The following is a 21,324-nucleotide window of genomic DNA, read 5'->3' as shown; positions in this document are numbered from 1 at the left end:
AATTCTATCCACTGTCTGTGAAGATTAAAAAAAAAAAAAAAATCAAAGTTTTTTTTTTTAATAGTGAAAACCATCTTTTTGTTTCTCCTCTCTGTCTTTTTCAGTTTTCTGCTAGTGCCTAGCATCCAAGAACCTGCCATAACTGCTCTTTTTCATTGCTTTTCCTCCCAAGTATGCAGGTGACAAGATTCACTCTTCCACACTGTGAAAGTGCCAGCAGGTAACTTGCAAGCATTTATTAGCCTTTTCAGAAATACTTAACGTTACCTAATCCTGGTTGCTGTACAGTCTGTTTCATTATTTAGAAAGAAGAATATTTGATGAGGCTTTTTTCCCCACAAGTTGTAATATGCAGATAGTCTTTTTGAAGTCTCAAGACTAATATTCATAAGTTAAGTCTTCCATGCATTTTAAGTTTTAGGTGCTTAAGCTCTAATTGAATTTGTGCCTTCACAATGACATTCTCTGTCCTAAAAGTAGCTTTAAGATTAATTGTTAACCTGACTTGACTGGACTTTATTTAAAGATCATTCATTTTGCTTATAGTAGTACTAAGTGTCTAGTGTGTCTTTTTCCTCTCTTTTCTGATACAGGGATAGCTCATAAGCCAACTTGATTTTCATGACTGTATATGGCATTTGGCCCCTAATTCCAAAATGGAGTAATTACCATAGTTTATACCAGAGCCTGAAATGGTCAGATAGTTCCTTATTTCTGCTAAAATGTCAATTCCTTTCTTTTCAATCAATAAAGACAGTTATTAGAATCTAGCATGGGACACATTCTTTTTTTAATATATCAGTACTACAGGATCAACCAACCAACCAGGCAGGAAATGGAACTAAGTTTTAGAGAGAAATTCTGCCTTTTCACTGGGAAATTATTTGAGACAACAAAGAGAGAAATGGGAAATAGTTAAGTTATACTAATATTCAAATCCATTTGTAAGTCACAAGCAATTCTCAGCAGAACCTCTTATTTACTTCATTGACTAAAGAAGCAAATATGATTTTGCTGGGAAAAAAGTAACATAGTCAACAGAAAAAGGGAACTGAGAACAAAAAACCCATGACAAAAAAGAAGAAAAAAAACAAAAACAAAAAAACCCAAAACCTCTTTCATCTAATTATCTCTTAGAAGGGCTGCCTGTTGCCCCAAAGCAATTAGAACTGGTCCTCCTCAGTTTAAACTCATTTCTCATCTTTCCCACTTCTTCAACTTTTCCTGAGTTCTACACACTAACTACTAAAATCAGTACTTCTATAATTTTATTCTTTAGTCATGTCTAACTTCAATGTCCTGTTCTTAAGTGACCTCCTTCTCAATTCATGCTTGTCCTGTCCATCAACACACTACCACCTTTTCCTACGTTGGAGATCTCTTCTCTTACTTATTAATCCCTGCCTTGGATTACCATTTATCAATAAGAGAAATAGCCATCTAAATAAATGATGGACGCAAGGAAAAGAAACCATGAAATTACTTTCAAAGGGGACCCAGTATTAAGCAATTACATTTACTTATTTCTTCCATAAATGTTATAGCACTTGTGGAAATATAGTAGCATAGTATATCATACAGTATGATTCTATAAATATTACACGGTAACAATGAATTTATTTGACAGAATTAAGGTAATAAATAATAACTGGATAAAGGTACTCAATGATAAAATCATTTTAGAGGAAATAAAATATCTATAATTCAGGTGATATGAGAGTAAATTCTGCATGGAATGAAGTGGAAAGATTTAGAAATTAATTTGAACATTAAAAAGAATACCAAGTAACTAGTATGGTAAATCCCTTTTGTTAGAAAGCTTTTACATTATTCAGAATGATTTTCAAATGAAGCCTGAAAAAGCTTATGAAAAATTAATCATATTTCTTATTTTCCCACCCAAAAGCAGAGTTATCTTCAATGCTCCCAGTATTTCATTTGATTCTTCTAATAAAAGATACCAAAGATCTGTATCTATATATGTACAACATTGGTGGGAGGAATCAAACTGTAAAGAGTAAAATAAGATATTAACGATTTGTATTAAACCCTGTTACTCACTACAAATATTATTTAGGAAGAAGGGGGTGAAAGGACCAATATTGAGATATTCAGAGTCTGTTTAACATCTAAAATAATAAGGAATTTCTACATAAATGTAACCTACATTGCTATCAACATTTATACTTTCATATGTATGCCTTGAGGCCTACATGTGGGAAGATACAAGTATAACTAAACTCTTCAAAATATATGTGTAATTACTATAACTGCAATTATTTAAGCTAGCTATATTTAATGAGTTTGATTAGCCAACAAAGGCCTTCAACACATATGCCTAGGCAAGAGTATGGAGTAGAGGCTGCCTTAGACCTACCATCCTCTCTTTAGACCAGTGAGACAGAGTCCAAGCACCAGACTGAGTGAAGACATTCAGCACCCTGAATGGCTGTAGCTTCTGCCAGAGAGAAACAAATTACAGTTGCTGCTGACTGCCTAATGCCTCAGCTGGGGGGGCAGGGGTGATGCTGCTGTCAGAACAATGTCCCTAAGCCTTATCCCAACAAAAGAATACCCACAAAGCACAAAGCAGTGGGGTTGGGGTCATGACATCCCCTATACTCACCTTACTCTGGAGGTTGCATCATTGTGGTATTTTATAGGAGCTAGCCTGTCATAAGTAGCCCCACCATGGTGCCAACAGGGCCTCCAGTCACATGCAGTTTACGGTCATACCCAGGGCAGACAGACGGGGCCTTTTTACTGTTCTAAAGAAACGGGGTTGTCCCCCTAAACTATTGAACATCATTCACTCATTACATCAAGGTATAAAGGGAATTGTAAGTGTATTCATCAGGCACCTGATTCAACTTCTTACACATACATCATGATCCAGAGGATCAACAGCTGCCAAGTTGTACTTGGTGTACCCTTCCAAAAGTTAATAGCAAACCAGAGGCAAGATATTGTTTCTCTTTGATTTCAGTTTTTATATTAATTCAAACTAAACCTGATAGAATTTCATTTAACAAAAAGGCCTTTGCTGTGACAAAAAATATGATTATTATTTCATAAGTTCAGGGCACGTTACAGATTGGACAAGAACACAATAGAAGCTAAATTATGTTCCCACTTTCTGATGCTTTTCTTTTATTACAATTTGGAAAGGATTTAAAAATAAAATGTCATAGGCAAAATCATATTGCCTTATTTAAAATATCTTAGAACACACCACAAGTTGTAGCTGTAACTTTAATTAAATGAGAGAAGTTATAAAATTTATTTTATGCCTCTATGTTGTAAAAAAAACCATACATTTGTTCTTTATAAAGATAAGAGTTTAAATTGCCATTTTATGCTGCAGCAATATTTAAAGTTATAGCTAGTGAAGATAGAAGCAGTCTCTTTAAAAGTGTTACGTAAAAAAAATACCTGCCTAAAATGTTGAACCTGCTGTTCTAACAAGTGATATATGCCCATTTAAATGAGATTTTCACAGCATAACCAAATCTATTCACCTGTCTTTGTTTCACCATGCACATACAGATCAGACCTTTTAAGTTCCTCTGTGCTATAAAGTATATAATGCCCAAAACCTTTAATTCCTTTGAGTAATTGATAAGGGATTCCAAATCCAGGTAGAAACAACTATGTAAGACTCTGGATGCACGTTACAACTATTCACATCATAGTGACCTGGGAACAGTTGGCTGAGAAAGTCATGAGAATGGGTTCTTCTGCTGTGTCCTGTTTTGATTCAGAAGCACAAGTGGAAAATACCCATGTGCGTATCTGACTATTTCAATGCTTCTCCTGTTCTGAAGATGCCAGATTTACATTTGATTTCAGAAATACTCAAAGATTTAAATGGATGCTTAAGTGCATTCATTTGTTTAAATGCTTGCCCATCTTAGCCAGAAATGCTTGCACCTCAGCAGCTGTCATCTGTTCTTCCCAAATGAACCTGAAACTCAAAATGAATTTGAGCCTTTAAAGCAACTAAGGTTATTGAACAAATTACAAGTCTTTAATAATGATGCACATTTCTCATCATTTTCTTTAAAATATTTGTTACATATTTTAACTGAGGAAAAGGTATGTCACAAATATTTTTGCTAACAGACATTTGTAAACTTTTTAACTGGTTATGATGCATTATGCCACCTTTTAAAATCTCTTGCTACCCAATACTTCATGGATCTAATTTACTTATAATCTTGTCATAACCAAGCTCTCTTGCATACCTGAACAAGATTTGTAATGTTTGACATATATTCTTCTGTACATGTTTATTTAAATAAGCAAAAACAATTATTTCTGTTAATGTTCACAAGTGCCCAGAAAATGCCATCCTTATGTACAGCAACAACAAATAAATTAGACATATCTGTGTTGATTAACACAACCACCACCACTGCTCAAAACTGGGGTCTTGGTAAATGAAGAGATTGAGCTCCAGAATACAAATACCCAAGTCAAAGGGAAAATTCCCATAGATGTCATAGAGAAGTTAATGATTTTGGTTTCTGGGCAAAGACCAGACGTATAGCAACTTCAAAACTCTTTCTGCTGACTGGTTCAGGGAAACAAACCAAGTATCCACATAAAAAAATAAAAACAATCAAGTTTTCCTTCTTACAGCCAGCAACTTGAGTAAATGCTGTATTATGGCATAACTGAGAAATCTGTCTGATGATTTTCAGAAAAAAAGGAAAAGATTCATTTAACAAAGCAAAACTTCAAGGTGTAAATGTTTAGCAGCTGTTGCAAAGTAGATAGAGGCAAAATTTGAAAGAGTAATTACCAAGTACCAATCGCTATAGCATAAATAATGTAAATTGCAAGAGGTTTGGCTTGAAGCTTGACTTAATGTATAAAGTTACTTCCTGCCTACACAAGAGTTTAGTTTTCTTAGCAACAGCACCTCGATGAGTCACTGCATAACAAAACAAAAGGATTCAGCATGTGGAGTCATAAACATAATGCTGGAATTAAAAAGATAAGAATGTTTAAAAATCTGAGGATCGTTTAATCTATCTATCTAGATCGATAGATATGATATATATAATATATCTCTAGATATTATCTATATATAACAATACAATTTAGCAACTAAAAGGTAAGATCATGGTGGTTGTATGTGGATTTATACATAAACACAATCATATACACACACACTGCTGAAATCCTTTATTTTTCTATACCTTTCAACTCCCTCAAGGTGGCAACAGGGAATACCACTCACAGGACATGAACATACTTTTTATATAAATTCAACTGAACCCATTTGCCTTCTTTCAATATATAATGCTGCTGAAATAAAAGAGGTGCTATACACCATTCATGTGTGTAGATCTAGAAGACCTCAGAATTACTACTGGGGAAGCCATTAGACCGACAGCTAATTCTTTCCTCCATTTCCACGTGGCACTCCCAATACTCACCATCTTACATCATCTAATAAATATGTCCTCCTGGAAAATACCTACATCATGTTTTTTATGGCAATCAAGGGAACCGGATGAGGAATGCCGAAATGAGAAGGTGAAGAGGACAGGTATTGCAAGAAGAGAAACAGCCTCTGACATGAAGGTGCTACCACCCATTTAATACTCAGACCAGGGGGAAAATCTTCCCTCAATGGTATGGAAGGAGATCACCTTTCTTCTTCTTTGAGACTCTGGCTTCAGTTAAGCCACTGTAGATGCTAGCCTGTCCTTCTGGAAGTGTGTGCAAATGATTACTCTAAGACACGGGCAAATCCAGGATGGGAGGGGAGGTGTGCATGGTCACTTCTCTTTTGGCTGCCTTGCCCATGCCTAGTGAGCTGCTTGAGCTCACAGAGAAACCTGTGTTTACAGAGGTCCAGAAGGGCCTGGGCTAGTCAGCTGGCGAGCTCAGAGAGCAAACTGCATGCTGAGCACTGGCATACTGATCAGCTTGTCAGCTGAGCCTGCAGAGCTCTGGCAGGAATGCCACGTGCTGCACAGCTGAAAGGGAATCCAAGTGTACTACCCTTGCCCTCTCCCCAATCTAAATCCATTTAAGCTTTAAGAATTTAGACTTCATTTATTATTGTACTTTTTCTACCAGCAACTTCATCCCTTGGCTGCCCCACTCCCTATGCAGCAGCAAAGGCTGTGAGAGTAACACATTTCTTTTTCTGACCAGCTGTGTCAAAATCAGTGTCTAGCAATGGAGAATAGGGAAGTAACTGCAAGAAGCAAAGGAAGCAAAGTATAAGTGTGCTGTGCCACTCTACTCCTTCCCCTCCAGTAGCTAAGAACATAAAAAATAATTGTCCAGATTTGCAGAAGCACATATTCACTCCCTGCCTGATTCCCTGTCCTCCCTTTTCTGCGGCCCATATGTGCATTGTGAATGCTGAGGGACTTGCTGGCCATCAATATCTGTTCTCTGCTTGTATAGCTTTTACGAGAGACAACCTTTCTTCCAGAGACCATAAAAATTGTTTATCCAATAACTTTCTCCTCTGCAATTTAAATTCTCTTCAACTGTATGATAGGACTGCATTTGCTAATGGACCTCTGAGCCCTCTCGTCCCACCACATATGGTGAGCAGATGACTCCAAAAGCAAAGCAAGAATAAATGGGTGAAAAGAGATACTTAGTGCTCACTATGGCTTTTGATTAGGAACAGGACCACGCTGACACTTTTTCCTCCCCCTCAGATTTGAGCACTTCCACTCACTCTCTTTCCCTCTCTGATGAAGACCAAAGGTAATCTGTCACGTGACTTATGCACTAGTTCTCATGAAAGAGAAAGCGTGTGTAGAATTTGAAGCCACAGAGCCAAAATACTTCAGAGTTATTAACTCTCTTTAAAAAAGAGAGGGAGAGGACTTGTGACCTCTCCATTTTTGAACCCTTTACCTTATATTTTCTAGTATCCCTTCTTACTCTGTGCAGGTGGCAGAAGAGTAAACAAACTCTGACCATCAGTGCATAACCATGTTGTTCTCTGCACTTAACTGAGCTCTTTAGTCTTTAATCCCAAAACAATTGTTTGTACCAGTCTAAAGTTTTATAAGACTCTCACTCTCTGTTGAAAAAAAACCCAAACCTGAGACACTTTAGAAAAACTGTTACTGGGGATTCCAATATCTTTCTTTCTAGATATTACAGAAGACACCTTCCCTTTTCTCTCCAGATTCTACTCCAATCCTCATAATGTCTACAATGAGCTTGTGTGTTTGTCCAATAGCAGCATTTGGTCCAAAGTGATTTAGCGCAGTGGCTCTCAACCAGGGGTCCATGAGCATGTTTCAGGAGGTCCACCCAGCCTGGCCCAGGACAGGGAGGAACCACCCCAGCCCATCAGGGCTGAGGTGAGTCCCAAGGAAGAGGCAAGGTCAGACCCACCCTGTGCAGCCCACAGCCTCCATCTTGTGGGCAGCACTGCGGGTGGGCAGGTGAAGCTCCACACTGCTGCTGCTTATGTGAGTTGGGCCCTGGGACTCCCTGCCACCAAGTCCTGCCCACTACACTGGGGGCCATGCAGGCAGGGCTGGAGAGCTGGGCACTAGTTGTGGCACAGGAAGAAATGTTGTGGAAAATGTTATTGCATGCTAGGGGGACTTCAGGAAGAAAAAGGTTGAGAACCCCTGAGTTAGAGACCTTCCTTCATCATTTATGGAATAAAAACTTAATTAAAAAGCATCCGTTTGCCTTAAATTTGTATCCATGGAAAATAATAGTAGCTGTTCAGATACTTTATGTATAAAGATGTGAACTTATTTAATAGATTTCATAGACATTTGGGCTGGAAGGGACCCCAGAGGATCATCGAGTCCAGCCCCCCGCTGTAATTTAGCTGTAATTACTACACAATGCTACGTAAGCTCAGGAGTGTAACTGGGGGGCTGGGGGTGAATGGTCACCAGCCCTAGGTGCCAACTATGTGGGGACACCAGAGTACACCTCTCCTCCCTGAAGTCTTTGCCATGGCAGGGGCAGCCCTGTACTGCCTGGGCATAGGAACAGGGCAGTGTTGCCTTGCTGCCAGCAGCAATCAGCAGAAACATGTCACCTCACCCCCCGCAGAGTTTTTGTCACAGCAGGTATAACCCTGTGCCTGAGAGTATATCTGGGGATGGAGAGCACGTAGGGTAGCTCTCAGGGAACCTGTACCACAGAGCTGTTGTCAGCTAAGACTATGCTAATAAGGGTACTGCCTTTTTTATGTGTGTTCAGCACTCTACAGATGTAAATAAATATGTATTTAGGGTCATATGAATACAGTTTCAGATTAGTGACCCTAAATACATATTTACATTAAGCAGCTGCTTTTTTTTTATGCCTGCTTTTCTTTTAAAAGAGAAATAATAGAAAAGAAATGCTGAACATTGTAGAGGATAAACTAAAAGACAGGGTAGCAGTAAAGGCAAGGAAAAAGAAGGTGGTGTGAAGGGGCTACATAAAGAATATTAAAATACATAGCAAAGAAAAATGAACCCTACACGCTCCATGAGTTTGGTAATGTACAATAGCCATGCTCGTTCTTTTTATAACACTAGAATACCTTAATAGTGTACTCATTTCCGAGCCTCTCAATTGCCTGTAAATTTGTTATTGTTCCCTTAGCATATAGGTAGCTAAATCATCTTTTTACAAATTTGTAGATGTAGAGCTATCTGTTTTTTATCTGTCTGTCTATAAAGAACAATAACCAAATTTTACAACCCATTGAGCAATAAACTATGCATCCTCTCTGTGAGGTTTTGCCAGCATTTTTTTAACTACATCATTTCACCTTTTCTGTAAATTTAATTTGATATTGTCTAGTAATTTTCAAAAGCTAAGTGGATGCCCAGATGGTCTCTATTTTCTCTGTAGGCTGGGAGCAGTACCTCACTATAAAACATTTAAGAAATTTAGAAAGAAGTAGAACATTTGTCTCAAAAGGAAGGAAACTGCTTGAGCTCGTCATAACAGGGTTGGACTCTTTTCAAACACACTGAGAACCTTTGGAAGGTATCCAGCATCCTGAACTTCCAAGCCAGGTTTGGATCAGTAATGACTAGAAAAAAGAATAATATGTATACTGCAAAAATGAAGAATAATATGTGTACTGCAAAAATGTTCATGAGTTTCCTCTGACTATATTTCACCCCCTATTACTCCTGTATACTTTTTCTCCCACTGAAGACAAATTCTAAAGACTTATTTACTGAGAGAAAACTGGAGAAAATAGTGAATTGAAAGTAAATAGTGCGGGAGTGGGGGACCTGCGGAGAATAAGTTTCAATTTTTTTAATTAATGTTTATACTATAATTATGTTGTTACACTTACCTAAGTCAGGAAACAAGATAATGTGACTTACATGTCCAATTAAAAATGGCCATTGTAAACTGAATTTTGAAAAATAATCCATGAAACTAAAAAAAAATACATTTAAAAAAAAATTAAATTCTCTCACAAAAGCACTGCAAAACAGTGAAAAAAGTTTAAATGAATTGAAAAGTTGTACACTGTAACAGCATTAGCAGCAGTAACTGACATTCACTTTATGAAAGTACAGTAAATTAAAAAGTACCTTATGACACATGCATAAAGACCACTGTCTTGCACCAACGTTGGCCGAAACCAAATTGAATCCTCTTCTTTGCTCATTCTAGTTCCATCAAAAGCTATAGGTTCCTCAAAATCTCCAGGTCCAGAGCTTTTGTACCACATCAAACTAAGTCCAGCACTCTGTGCTAGGGAGTAATTTGCTCTTATATATCCATAAAATAATGCGCATTTTATGCGAACAGGTTCTCCCACTAAAACTTGATACTTCTTGTAATCCACAGACCAGTCAGTGCATCCATCAGCTAAAAGGAGAGAGAGAAGGGGAAAAACATGTTAAAAAGGCTATCCACAACTACTCCCACCATCAACCTAATTTAAAATCTGCACTTTAGAAAGAACACAGCTAGCCTTAATATGTACAAATATCATATTTCATATGCTTCTGGATAGCTAGAAACCATATAAAGTCATTCTTTAGGCACAATGCAAGATTTACTATATTTCTTGTTTGTTATTAAGAGGAGAGCTATCAGGAGAAATTGTGGTAAATCTTGGTAATTCCAGAGATAAGTGTGCAATTATTCTTTTTCTCTACTGTGCAACTCTGAAGCGCGATGTCATAAAATATTGGAATCAAATTAGTGTAACATGGAGGCCATCTGGCACAGAAGGTGTCATAATCATTGAATTTCATTAATCAAATTATTTCAAGGTAACAATATAAAGGAAAGGACAGAATTATTCAGTCTCAGAAGATGTTAGGACAAAGAGCAGTGGCCTGAAGCTAAAAAAGGAAAAGTTTAGGTTAAAACACAGGGAAACAATTCTTAATAGTAAGAGCAATTGGCAGCAGAGCAGCGTTAGGCACTACTACATAAAATGTTTTTGGTAATTTCTCAGCTAAGTACTACATTAAAACTACATGAATCCAGATCTCAGAAATCCGGCACTGGAGTGGCTTCTCCGGAACCAGCTGCTGCTCCCCCCTGTGGCCCCCGGACGCAGAGGGGAAAGCTTGCATGCGGCAGCTGCCTGCTGCTGCTAACCACCCTGTGCTGCCTGCGGCTACTCTGGGAGTGCCCACAACCGCCCTACCTCCTGCCGCTCAGATTTAAAAAATCCAGCATTTTCAGATATCCAGCAGGTGCTCTGTCCCCAGCATGCCAGATTCATAAGGTTACACTGTACAAAATGCTGGGGACATTTAACCTTCATACATTCCCTTGGGATCATTTCCTACCCTAGAAGCATATTTTGTGTAGTATCTTAAAGTTAATTAATTCTAAAAAAAATTCTTTTTAGGACATTGTCACTGGCACCACAGCGCATAATACCCCCAAAGAACAGCCAGCTTACATGAATGGTTTGCTCTCTGTGGATGAAAAACTGCCATGTTATCTCAGGCGTGAATGTGCTTTTCCATAGGGGGTAACAACGTACCCAAAGTCCATGTTAACACATGGGGGTAAATTGTTACCCCAGTGCAATTTGTGTATAAATGACAGGCCTAGACCTGGTTGGCCACTTTGGGTGGATGCCTCTGAAAGGTCAGCATTCATTCACACCTCATCCACGTCCACTTCAGATATCCACGGTAACCAATGGGTGGCCATCCTCCACTCTGCTTTTGCAGAAGGAGTGGTAATCCCTTTTACTAATTACTTTGTTTGCAGGCTTCAAGGTCATCAAAACACCCTGCCCTTTCCCAAAAAAACCAACCAAAAAAACCCTTTGTCACACCCAAATCTACCTCTGCTCTCTTTTCTCATGGCAAAACCCTGCCCCACAGGCCCTTTTCATAACAAACAAGCTAGTCTGCCCTCCCTTTGTTGGAAGTGAGGACAAGGAGCAAAGGGACAGCAGAGAATAAATAGAACAATACCATACTGCAGTACAGCATACACTATAAAGTCTCCTTCAATGGTAAGGGCTTGACACCTCCCATACCCCTTTTACCTGCTCTCAGTAAGCACCTGCATGTGTGGTTTCTAAACAGCATCCACCCACATTTGGCTTGCCTGCAAAGGATGGATTCTGGTCTCTGGCTTCTGTGTCCAGGAGATGGTGCTACCTGAGCTGCCATAGGGCAGGGCAGAATTGCTTCTGTGACCGCATAGATGGACAGGCTTGTCTTTGATTGTTATTTATATGCATTCAGCAGTAATCAAGTTTTCCTTTTTTTTTTCTGCAGTCCAGAATGAGAAGGTAGTGCATATTCAGTGCTGAAGCCTGTCTTGCACAGGTAACTAGGGATGACAGCGACACATCCACTGATGAAAACTTATCAAGGCAGTGAGACTACTGACTTCATTCCAGACATGGGAGATAGTTCAGAGCAAGAAGAGCATGCATCTATGGAAGCTTCATCCAGCTCACATGAGGAGGAGTGGTTGCCACAAGCAGAAGTGATTCCAACACTTCCAGTGGGAAAGGGAAGAGGACCAGCCCAGGGCCACCATGGAAGATCAAGGAGAGCTACAACAGGACATGGAGCAGAACCACTGCCACCACCCCCAGAAAACATTGCAGATGATGACAGCTTTAGAGAAAAGAATGGCAGGGCGTGGAGAAAAAAATCCATAGCTAGTACATCAATGGACAACAGTCAAGGACACAGTCCGTGAATGTGCTGGGCCAACAAGAGAAATTAATAAAGACACAGTGGTGGAAACATTCCACCTGTTTCTCTCATAAGATATCCTGATTATTATCATAAGAGAAACAAACAGAGAGGCAGAAAGAAGATTCGGGGAGTGGAATGATAGCCCTCCTGAAAATAGAAAGGAGTCGAAAAGCTGGACAAAACAGAGCTGAAAGCCTATATTGGCTTCCTACTGCTGAGTGGTCTATACCATGGTGGTCATGAGGCACCGGAGGAGTTGTGGGAGCAACACACCAGGTGTCCTTGCTTCCGTGCCACCATGAGTTTAAAACGATTCTGTCAAATCACCAGCTACCTGAGATTTGACAACAAACTGAGATGCGAGGAAAGGTGAGCTGTGGACAAGCTTGCTGCCTTCAGAGATATTTGGACACAATTTGTGGAGCAGCTCAGGAAATGGTATATTCTAGGAATACACCTGACAGTAGATGAGCAGCTCACTGCTTTCAGAGGGTGCTGTCCCATCAGACAGTATATGCCCAGCAAGTCTGCCAATATGGCTTGAAAATTTGGTGGTGCTGTGATGCAGCAATATCGTTCCTCTTCTCTAGAGAAATCTACCTGGGCAAGCAACCAGAGGCTTCATGCAAAGGTAATCTTGGTACCTAAGTCATTGAAAAACCGGTTCATCCCTAGTACAAGACAGGAAGGAACATTTCTTCACAAGTACTGAACTAGAAAAAAGACTGCTACAGCAGGACTTGACCTATGTGGGTAGGATTTGGAAAAACAAGGCCAATATCCCAGACGAAATGCAAGCAAATCAAAGAAGGGGAACTTTTTCATCCATTTTTGCTTCCCATGGGGAACTCACCCTAGTTTCCTATGTTCCAAAGAATTCTAAAGTTGTGCTGTTGCTGTCAAGCATGCACCATGACATGTCAGTGGGTGGAGAGCAAAGAAAGCCGGACATCACCTATGACTACAATAAAAAAAAGGGTGGGGTAGATAACCTTGACCACTTAGTCCGTATGACCACCCGCAGATGGAAACTCCAAGCAGTGTTAAGTTACCAAATAACATTTGTTTATTTTAGTATAATATTACAGCCATGACCCTTACTACTTAATGTAGTTGGTATGTTTTTGGTTTATAATGCCACTTATTAATCAGGATTTTTCTCTCAGGATATTCAGTTTTAGTGGTGCCTGTTTTCTTGAGCATGATGAATTCATAGAAATACTGCAGAATACCAACACCACTTCTAATTTTCCCTTGTGCTGAATTGAGAATTGGCTATGCACAGCAGTTACCTTTGACTTATTTCTGCTTAGCATTACCAATAGAAAAAATACCAAGGACCATTTCTTTATAAAGTCATCTAGCTTAGTAAGCTTAGCTAAACATGCTAGAAGGTATTGATACTCCTATGCAAAAAGAGTTAACATTTCCATAATATCACATGTATTAATGCTTTACTAGTACTTCTCTTAAATTTTAAAGGGAGTTTAAAATAAACTGGCTATATAGATACTCTGTGTCCATTGAAGATCTGGAAAAATATTACTGTATCTATAAAAACTGGAGGATATTTCTATAGAAACAATCCTCAAACCTGCAAAGTTTAAATGAGGACAGTTCGACTACAGTTTGTTCTATGATGGTATATAATTCAGAGCACAAATATTTAAGTACTTATTACACTGTAACATTTCTACACACTTTCACTTTTAATGCTCCCTTTAATAATCCCTACTTTATTCTTGGAGATAACAGCTACTGCAATGGTACAGTATGCCAGGAACATGTTATACGAATTCTCATAAGAGTGCAGTAACTTGCTATTAGCTTCTAGTTTTGGTTTTTGGTATTGACCTATAAAGCTTTTTATGGCTTTTATGAGCTCTGGCACTTACGGGACCAACTCCTTATATATACACACCTCATCAACATTCGGGATCAGTTAAGATGTCTCTTCTGAAAGAACCTAGATTTGAAAATCTAGCTGCAGAGTAACATTCTACTAAGAGGGACCCATAGCTTTGTGACGGCTTGTTTCCCTCACTGAGTCTCCTTTAGTTCAAAGTAGAACATAAGATGAATCTGTTCTTCAGCTTCTGAGGCTAGGTACAACAATTTCACCTATTATGCTTTAAGTGCACAGAAAGCACTCTAAAGCCAGAATTGAACAGATATTGAACAAAATAGAAGAGACACAGCTCTTAGAAGACTTTAAAATGGTGCTCTAAGTTAACTCTTGATGGATGTAGCACTCGACTAAAGCACTTTCTGTTAGGATACTTTTTAAAATGTCTGTTCCACATTCATTGCGAGTCACATTCTGTTGCCATCCCAGGTGAGTGTAGCAAAGAGGTTGTCTGCTCTGCCCAAGCACCAGGATGGCCCTGCCTTCTTGGATGTCACTGACCCAAATCAGTGAAAGCCTCTGATCCCAGCTCCATCTCCTCTCTCCAGCCAGTTGTGAGCCACAGCCTGGCTGGGGGTGAGGAAAAGAGGTCTCTCTCCCTTCATCAGCCCCAACCCTACAGCACATCTTTGTTGGGCTGGAGGGCGGGGAACTGCTGCAGGAGATAGAGGTCTAGGCTCTTTGTCCTCATGGCAGCTCCAGCCCCCCAGTGCACTGAAACCTGGCTGGGGGGCTACAGGGACACAGGGCCCAGACCCCCTTTTTTCATGGCCAGACCCAGAAAAGGGGTTTGGGCTCTGTGTCCCTGCAGCAGGCCCAGCCCTGTGTCATGCCACTGCCTGTCCAGGAGGGATGCAGAGGAAGAGGTCCGGTGTCTTTCCCCCACAGTCACCAGGGAAAAGGCCCACTTCAGCAGCCTCCTGTGAGGTGCACAGGAGTGTCCCCAGCAGTCAGTGTATGCAGGCTCCAAGCCCCTCCCCCCCAATATCTGTTTGGTTTGCTCATGCTTTAATTTATAGTGCTTCAAGTAAGGCATTTTTTGAATGTCTGTACTTGCCCTGGGAGATTTGCCTGAAAAAAAAGGGAAAGTGTATAAAAGTTCAATTCTAGTGATGGAAAATTTTCACCAATGGAAATAATTGCAGAAAAGAGAGAAATACAAATGTGAAGTCTGCAACCATTCCCCTCTTCCCTACTCCTTGCATCTTCCCTGGACCAGGTTTTGGGGAATATGCTGGCTGCTCCAATCCTTCCATTGCCTTGGGGGACTGGAGCAGTGGGACAGAGCCCCTGCCTGCTTCTAACACCTGGATAGCCCCTGGGCACTTTAAAAGAGTCTCCAAAGAACATAAAACTCCCCTCTTTTCCCTCCATGGTCAAAGACAAGCCCCTTCTCCTGCCAGGCCCCTGTCACTGTCTGCCACTGCTGCTTTCCTCACTGTCCCAGGGGTGGGAGAAGCTTCAAAGCCACTCCTGCCCTCTCTAGCCAGGGTGCATTGGGACTGTACTAAGCTGGGAACAGAGAGTGGTAGCAGCAGCAGTGGGCAAGGGCTGAGTTCCCCTACCCTGCCTAGTCTCCTGAGGGCAAGCACAGGGAGAGGGAACGCCCTATCCATTGCTGCTGTTCCCAGCTGAGCCCAGCCTCTATGCAGCCCAAGTAGAACAGGCAGGAGTGGCTTTGAAGCTTTTCCCTCCCCCAGGATAGAGGATAAATAAGCAGATGAGAAAGGGGGGAGAAGGGAAGGATGAGGAGGAGGCATGCCTTTGAGCAAGGAGAGGAAATGCAGGGGGATTCTTACATATTTTGGGGAATTTTTTAAAGTCCTAGGAGACTGTAGTGGTACAGTCTGCCCATACTGGTGGTTTGTCCATGAAACACAGGTGGCTGCTACTGCTTCTGCCTTTGCCAATCCTGGAACTTCTCCTGGCTAGAGAAATACTAAGTTATTCTAAGCTTGAAGTCCTAAATATCCCAATATCCTTAAGTTATTGTGTAGAATTCCTCATGCTGTTCATGAGCACAATCAGGAAGTCTACATATAAGGGGAGGTGAAAATGTGATTGAGTGATGTGATTATGGTTCAGTGCACTCATCCCAGGATGTAGTTGGCCATCTGTTATTCAGTTAGAGATTTTTGTTTTACCGCTACTGGCAGTGATATTTTAGCAGGAAATCATCTATCTGCTCTTGAGGTACTCCTATCAAATAGAGACAAGGGTGTATAAATTGAGTTTATATAAAAGAGATAAGAAAAGATCTAACAGGAGACAAAGACTAACAAGAAGGCCTGGTGAAGTATTCTTAACAGGGCAAAGAAATGTTGGGGATCTTTTATATAAGATAGCAGTGATTAACAAAGATTTTTGATTTTCCCCTCTGCAAGGGTTTTTGTGTTTAAGTAAAATATTTCTACCTATATAAAGGCCAGATTCTGCCATTCTTATTCACATTAGGCATCACTTTACTTGATTAGTACTCCTACAGAAATCCATACTACTATTTGTGGACTAATGCTCATATTTCTAAAAGTATTTAGGCACCAAAATATCAAGTGCATCAATGCATTATTAATGGGTTATCATAGGTCCCATTTTCAGAAGCGACTAAGAGTATGGCTACACCCAGAACACACTAGAGCAGCTAGACTGGGCACCAGAAGCAGCATAGCTAAAAAGAAATGTTCCACATGGGCTATTATAGTTGTGCAGTGTGGACATAAACCCAAGGGATTATCTGTTTAAATCTGACTGAAACTCACAAGTGCCTAAATTGCTTTTGAAAATGAGAAAAAAAAATGCATATGCTTGTTTACACTGGCATAATCTGCATCAGTTTCACATACTAGTATAAATTACACTGGGACCCAGAACAAGAAGACATACCACTTTCTATGGGTAGTGCATGAACCAGGTGGCTATTATACTAAGTCACTGGTTTTCGACCTTGGAGGTCCACAGACTATGTTTAAGGGGTCTGTGAAAGAAGGCTATGATCAATCAAAATAATGTGAATACCCATAGTTATAATTCAAAGGGGTCCACACATCCATTCAAATTTTTTTAGGATCTGCAAATGAAAAAAGATTAAAAACCACTGCGCTAAGTGGTCACAGAATGGATAATAGTCCGTTTGCCTTGTGCAGATGGCTACCCAGGAAAAGCTGTCAATAAATATATACATATACGCATACATATATACATACATATGTATATATACACACATATGGTATAGCTTATGCCAGTGTAATAATTGGACCCTTCTTTTTCCCAGAGCAATATTATACCACATTTGAGGAAATTTCACCAGAATTGGGTTATAAAGTATGTTTGTTCCTGTTTTACATCAGTATAAAACACAAAGGCTAATTACATCAGCATCATGAGTCAGGAGTACTGGCCTTTAGGATCTTAGAAGTTAGACACTGCCATGCTGAACAGAATACATAAGTAAAAAAAATCTGGGTCTTGAGGCCTCATTCACAAATCACTGAAACACAAATGTATTTTCAAAGGGGTAAATGTCAACTGTGCCAAACTCATACAGAAGAAAAAGTAAATCCAAACAAACAAGCCACAAAAACAAAAAGAAAAGTTAGGCCCATAAATGACAGCTGTAGGTTTAAACATTTGTTACTATACTCAAACTTCAGCTGGACTTTAATAAATAGCTTTAGTGCCTTCCTAAATTGGGCTGGGCTAAAACAGTTGCTTGAAGCTGCTGTGTCATGTCATAAGGACTGATTCAATGTGAGGAAAAGTGGCCCTAATGCAGCATATGCTTTCTTCTCAATTTCGGCCCACTTGTTTTGATCTGTTTTTTCCTTCCTTTGTCTTTCAGTATAGTAAGGGAGTTGGAGGGCAAGGAGAATCTATATTCACATAACCAAATCCAGCATTTCTTTTCCTTGTAAATGGCAGCAGTGGTCACTCAGTCACACAATCAACACATATACTTGCATTAGCACAAAACAATTATGACAAATGCCTTCTGCAAATTTTGTCAAGCGTTAGCTTTCTCCATCTATATTTCCATTACCACACCAGAGTCAATCACATACCCTTTTTTATTGTATAAATTGGAAAATACTTGAATTATTCAACAGCCTTGAAAATTTCAGAGCTGCATGCAACTGAGTGGCTGTAGTCCCTGATCTCTATTTTAATATGCTGCCAGTTATTGCTACTCATAATAGCACAATACAGGAACCAGGATGAATATCATTCACTCTGTTGTTTCCTTGACTGGCTTCAGGGTATGAAGTAAACCCCACTACATCACTGTCCTCATAATGAGATCGTTCTGCTGGATAAACAAGCTCCCTGCAGGCCGTGCCTGCTGATAGGACCCAGTGAACCAAATATTTAACGCTTCTGAGAGGGTCCTCCCTGCCATTCTTCAGGATTGCATGCATCATTTTCTAGAGAAAATTTGATGCAGAGAGGTAGAAAATTGAGCTACTGGCTCCTGGGTCCATTGCCACAACCTGGCTTAGTAACAAAGCCTCAATTCAATTTCTGGGGCTGCAAGGTAATAGAAGTCTCCAAGTTTCCAATAGGGCTGCGGAAATCTAAACTCCTGTTATATCTAACCAATTTAGATGTGGCATTAGGTGAAAACAGCACTCCAAAGACAGTCAGCTGCAATAAACCATACCTTCTAAAAGTGTATCCACAAATTTACTACCATTATTTGACTATAAAAGAAAAAAATATAGGAACAAAGACGTTATCCCCAAGATTTTTTTTTGAGTTGTGATGTAAGGAGCAATCAATTGTACATATTCATGGTTGCAACTTTTCATATAAAAAAGGCCATTTCTCTATTTAGTATTTTTAGTACATAGCTAATTTTGGGAAAGTAAAACTAGCAGTATAGCCCAAGACATCTTCTAAATTTTTTAAAGTTGTTTCCTTTTGCTCAACACATTGCTTCTACTGTCCTTCAGTCCAGTTTTAATCTACTAGGTGTTCTGATTATATTTGATATTTAGGATTGTTCTTTCCCTTTTGTTTTTATACAGTTTTATCAGAAAATTCCACCAAAATGTAGAAATATAAGGCTCAAAAAATAACATATATTAATATGTTGAGAATGAAAAGGAATATGATCCCTTTTTTAAGGCTATTGTTATTTTGTAATTTTTAAAAAGTTGCAATATAATATTGGAAACATGAAAACATTGATGCTAATGTTTTCAAATGACAAAAGTCAAGTACATTTTATGCATGATTTAATTTCCTTTTACATTAACATTGTTACAGCTTTGCACATTAGTAATCTGCAGTTCAAATCAAGATGACACTTTCATTCTGAGCTCCAATTTTTCATTTTACTTCTAACTGTCTCAAAAATTACTTTTTGGGCTGAAGTTTTTCATGACTTGGTTTTGTTCCAGGAGTGAGGGCTGAAGAGGGGTGGGAGAGGAGAATAGAGAGAAGGGATGTATAAAAACCTTTTTGATAATATCATCTATTAAGGGACATTCATAGATTGTGAGGCTGGAAGGGACCTCAGAAGATCATTAGGTCCAGCCCCCTGCACCAGGCAGGAAAGACAACTGAGGTCAGGTGACCCCAGCAAAGTGACCGGCCAGTCTCCTCTTGAAGATTTCCAGGGTAGGTGATTACAGCACCTCTGGAAGGAGCTTATTCCACAGCCTGGACACCCTGACTGTGAAGAAGTTTTTCCTAATGTTGAGCCTGAAATGGTCTTCCAGGAGTTTGTGGCTGTTACTCCTCGTTTTCCCCTCCGGTGCCATGGTGAACAGTTGCTCACCGAGCCCTTGATGTACTCCCCTAGCGTAGCGGCAAGATGCTACCAAGTCCCCTCTCAGCCTTCTCGTTTTCAGGCTGACGGGTCCCAGGTCCCTCAGCCTTTCCTTGTATGGCTTGCCCTGCAAGTCTCTGATTATATGGGTGGCCCTTCTCTGGACTCTCTCGAGCTTTTCCACATCTTTGTTGAAGTGTGGTGCCCAGTACTGGATACAGTACTCCAGCTGCAGTCTCACCAATGCTGAGTAAAGCAGCAGAATCACTTCCCTAGTTTTGCTGGAGTTGCATCAATTGATGCATGCCAGGTTATTATTTGCTCTGTTGGCTACAGTGACGCACTGCTGGTTCCTATTCATACTATTACCCCCAGGTCCATTTAATTCATGATGCTGGTCAGTTTCACATTGCCAAGCCTATAGGCGTGTAGGGTTTTTTTTGTCCCCAGATTGAGCACTTTACATTTCTTGATGTTGAATTTTATTTGATTCCAATCCACCCAACTTGCTAGCCTGTCTAGGTCCACCTGTATCTGCAGCCTATCTTCAAGCCTGACCATGCTTTCCCGTAACCTGGTGTCATCTGCGAACTTGGCCAGTGAGTTCTCCCTCTGCCGCCACATCCAAATCATTGATAAAGATGTTGAAAAGCACTGGACCAAGTACCGACCCCTGAGGGACACCACTGGCCACTTCTTGCCAAGACAACACAGAACATTCCAGTTACATTTTCCCACACCTCTGTCTGGCGAATGTTTTTAAATCACAAACTTCATACAAAATATTCATGTTAAAGGAATAGTGCATTTAGGTGCAAACAAGGAACAGTAGGGAAACAAATGTTATGAAATAAAGTGGTGTGTGGATGCAAAAAGCTTAGAACTACAAAATGAGGTAGAGCATGGGACACAAGAAGAACACAGACATTTGAATGATTTAACTCCTGTAGAATCAATATATATCCATTATATAGGAAGTTTTTATGCCCTGAACTCTAAAAGAATTTGAATGGACCCTGACTTTCTGAATATCACTCTTGTCTGAAATAGTAATCATCCTTAATTCTGCATTCATTTACTAACATTGTGATTTGTAAAATTGTGGTACTCCTTGCTATAAGAAAGTGAATAAATTAAAGAAATTCTAGTACTCAAAGGAAGAACAGTAGCATGACTGAGTACCTAAGTTCTAAATAGTCTGCAGGAATCCTCCAATAGAACATGTTGCCCACACACAGAGCTCACCTTACTTTATCCTACCAAAACAATGTCCTCTCTTTTTTCCTTAAGGCTTACTGTCAGGCATCTAAGTGGTGTATTAGCATTAATAATAATAATCTTCTCATGTCCTTGTCACAAACTAGATACTTTTCCAGAATTGTGCCCAAGAGATGGTCCTTTCTGTGGCTGAAGCAATGTCCTCCTTTGTACAGGTCTCACTGAGGAGTCTGCAAATAAGCAGGTACTCCACAGTCTGCATTTCACCATGTTTG

The 21,324-nt window shown here is 39.9% G+C and overlaps 1 protein-coding gene across 2 annotated transcripts in view; it reads right to left on the bottom strand.

Annotated features, from left to right (window-relative positions):
* Positions 1-21,324, bottom strand: part of IL1RAPL1 (interleukin 1 receptor accessory protein like 1) — a 1,649,761-nt gene that overhangs the window by 762,263 nt on the left and 866,174 nt on the right. For both annotated transcript variants that reach the window (XM_019524638.1, XM_019524639.1), the window contains exon 3: positions 9,558-9,837. In XM_019524638.1, coding sequence (XP_019380183.1) covers positions 9,558-9,837 — 280 coding nt within the window. The remainder of the gene's footprint in view (positions 1-9,557; positions 9,838-21,324) is intronic.

Source organism: Gavialis gangeticus, unplaced genomic scaffold (assembly GCF_001723915.1).
Source record: "Gavialis gangeticus isolate Ggan-Ray unplaced genomic scaffold, GavGan_comp1, whole genome shotgun sequence".
Taxonomy (NCBI): Eukaryota; Metazoa; Chordata; order Crocodylia; family Gavialidae; genus Gavialis; species Gavialis gangeticus.
This window is presented reverse-complemented; position numbering and strand designations above follow the sequence as displayed.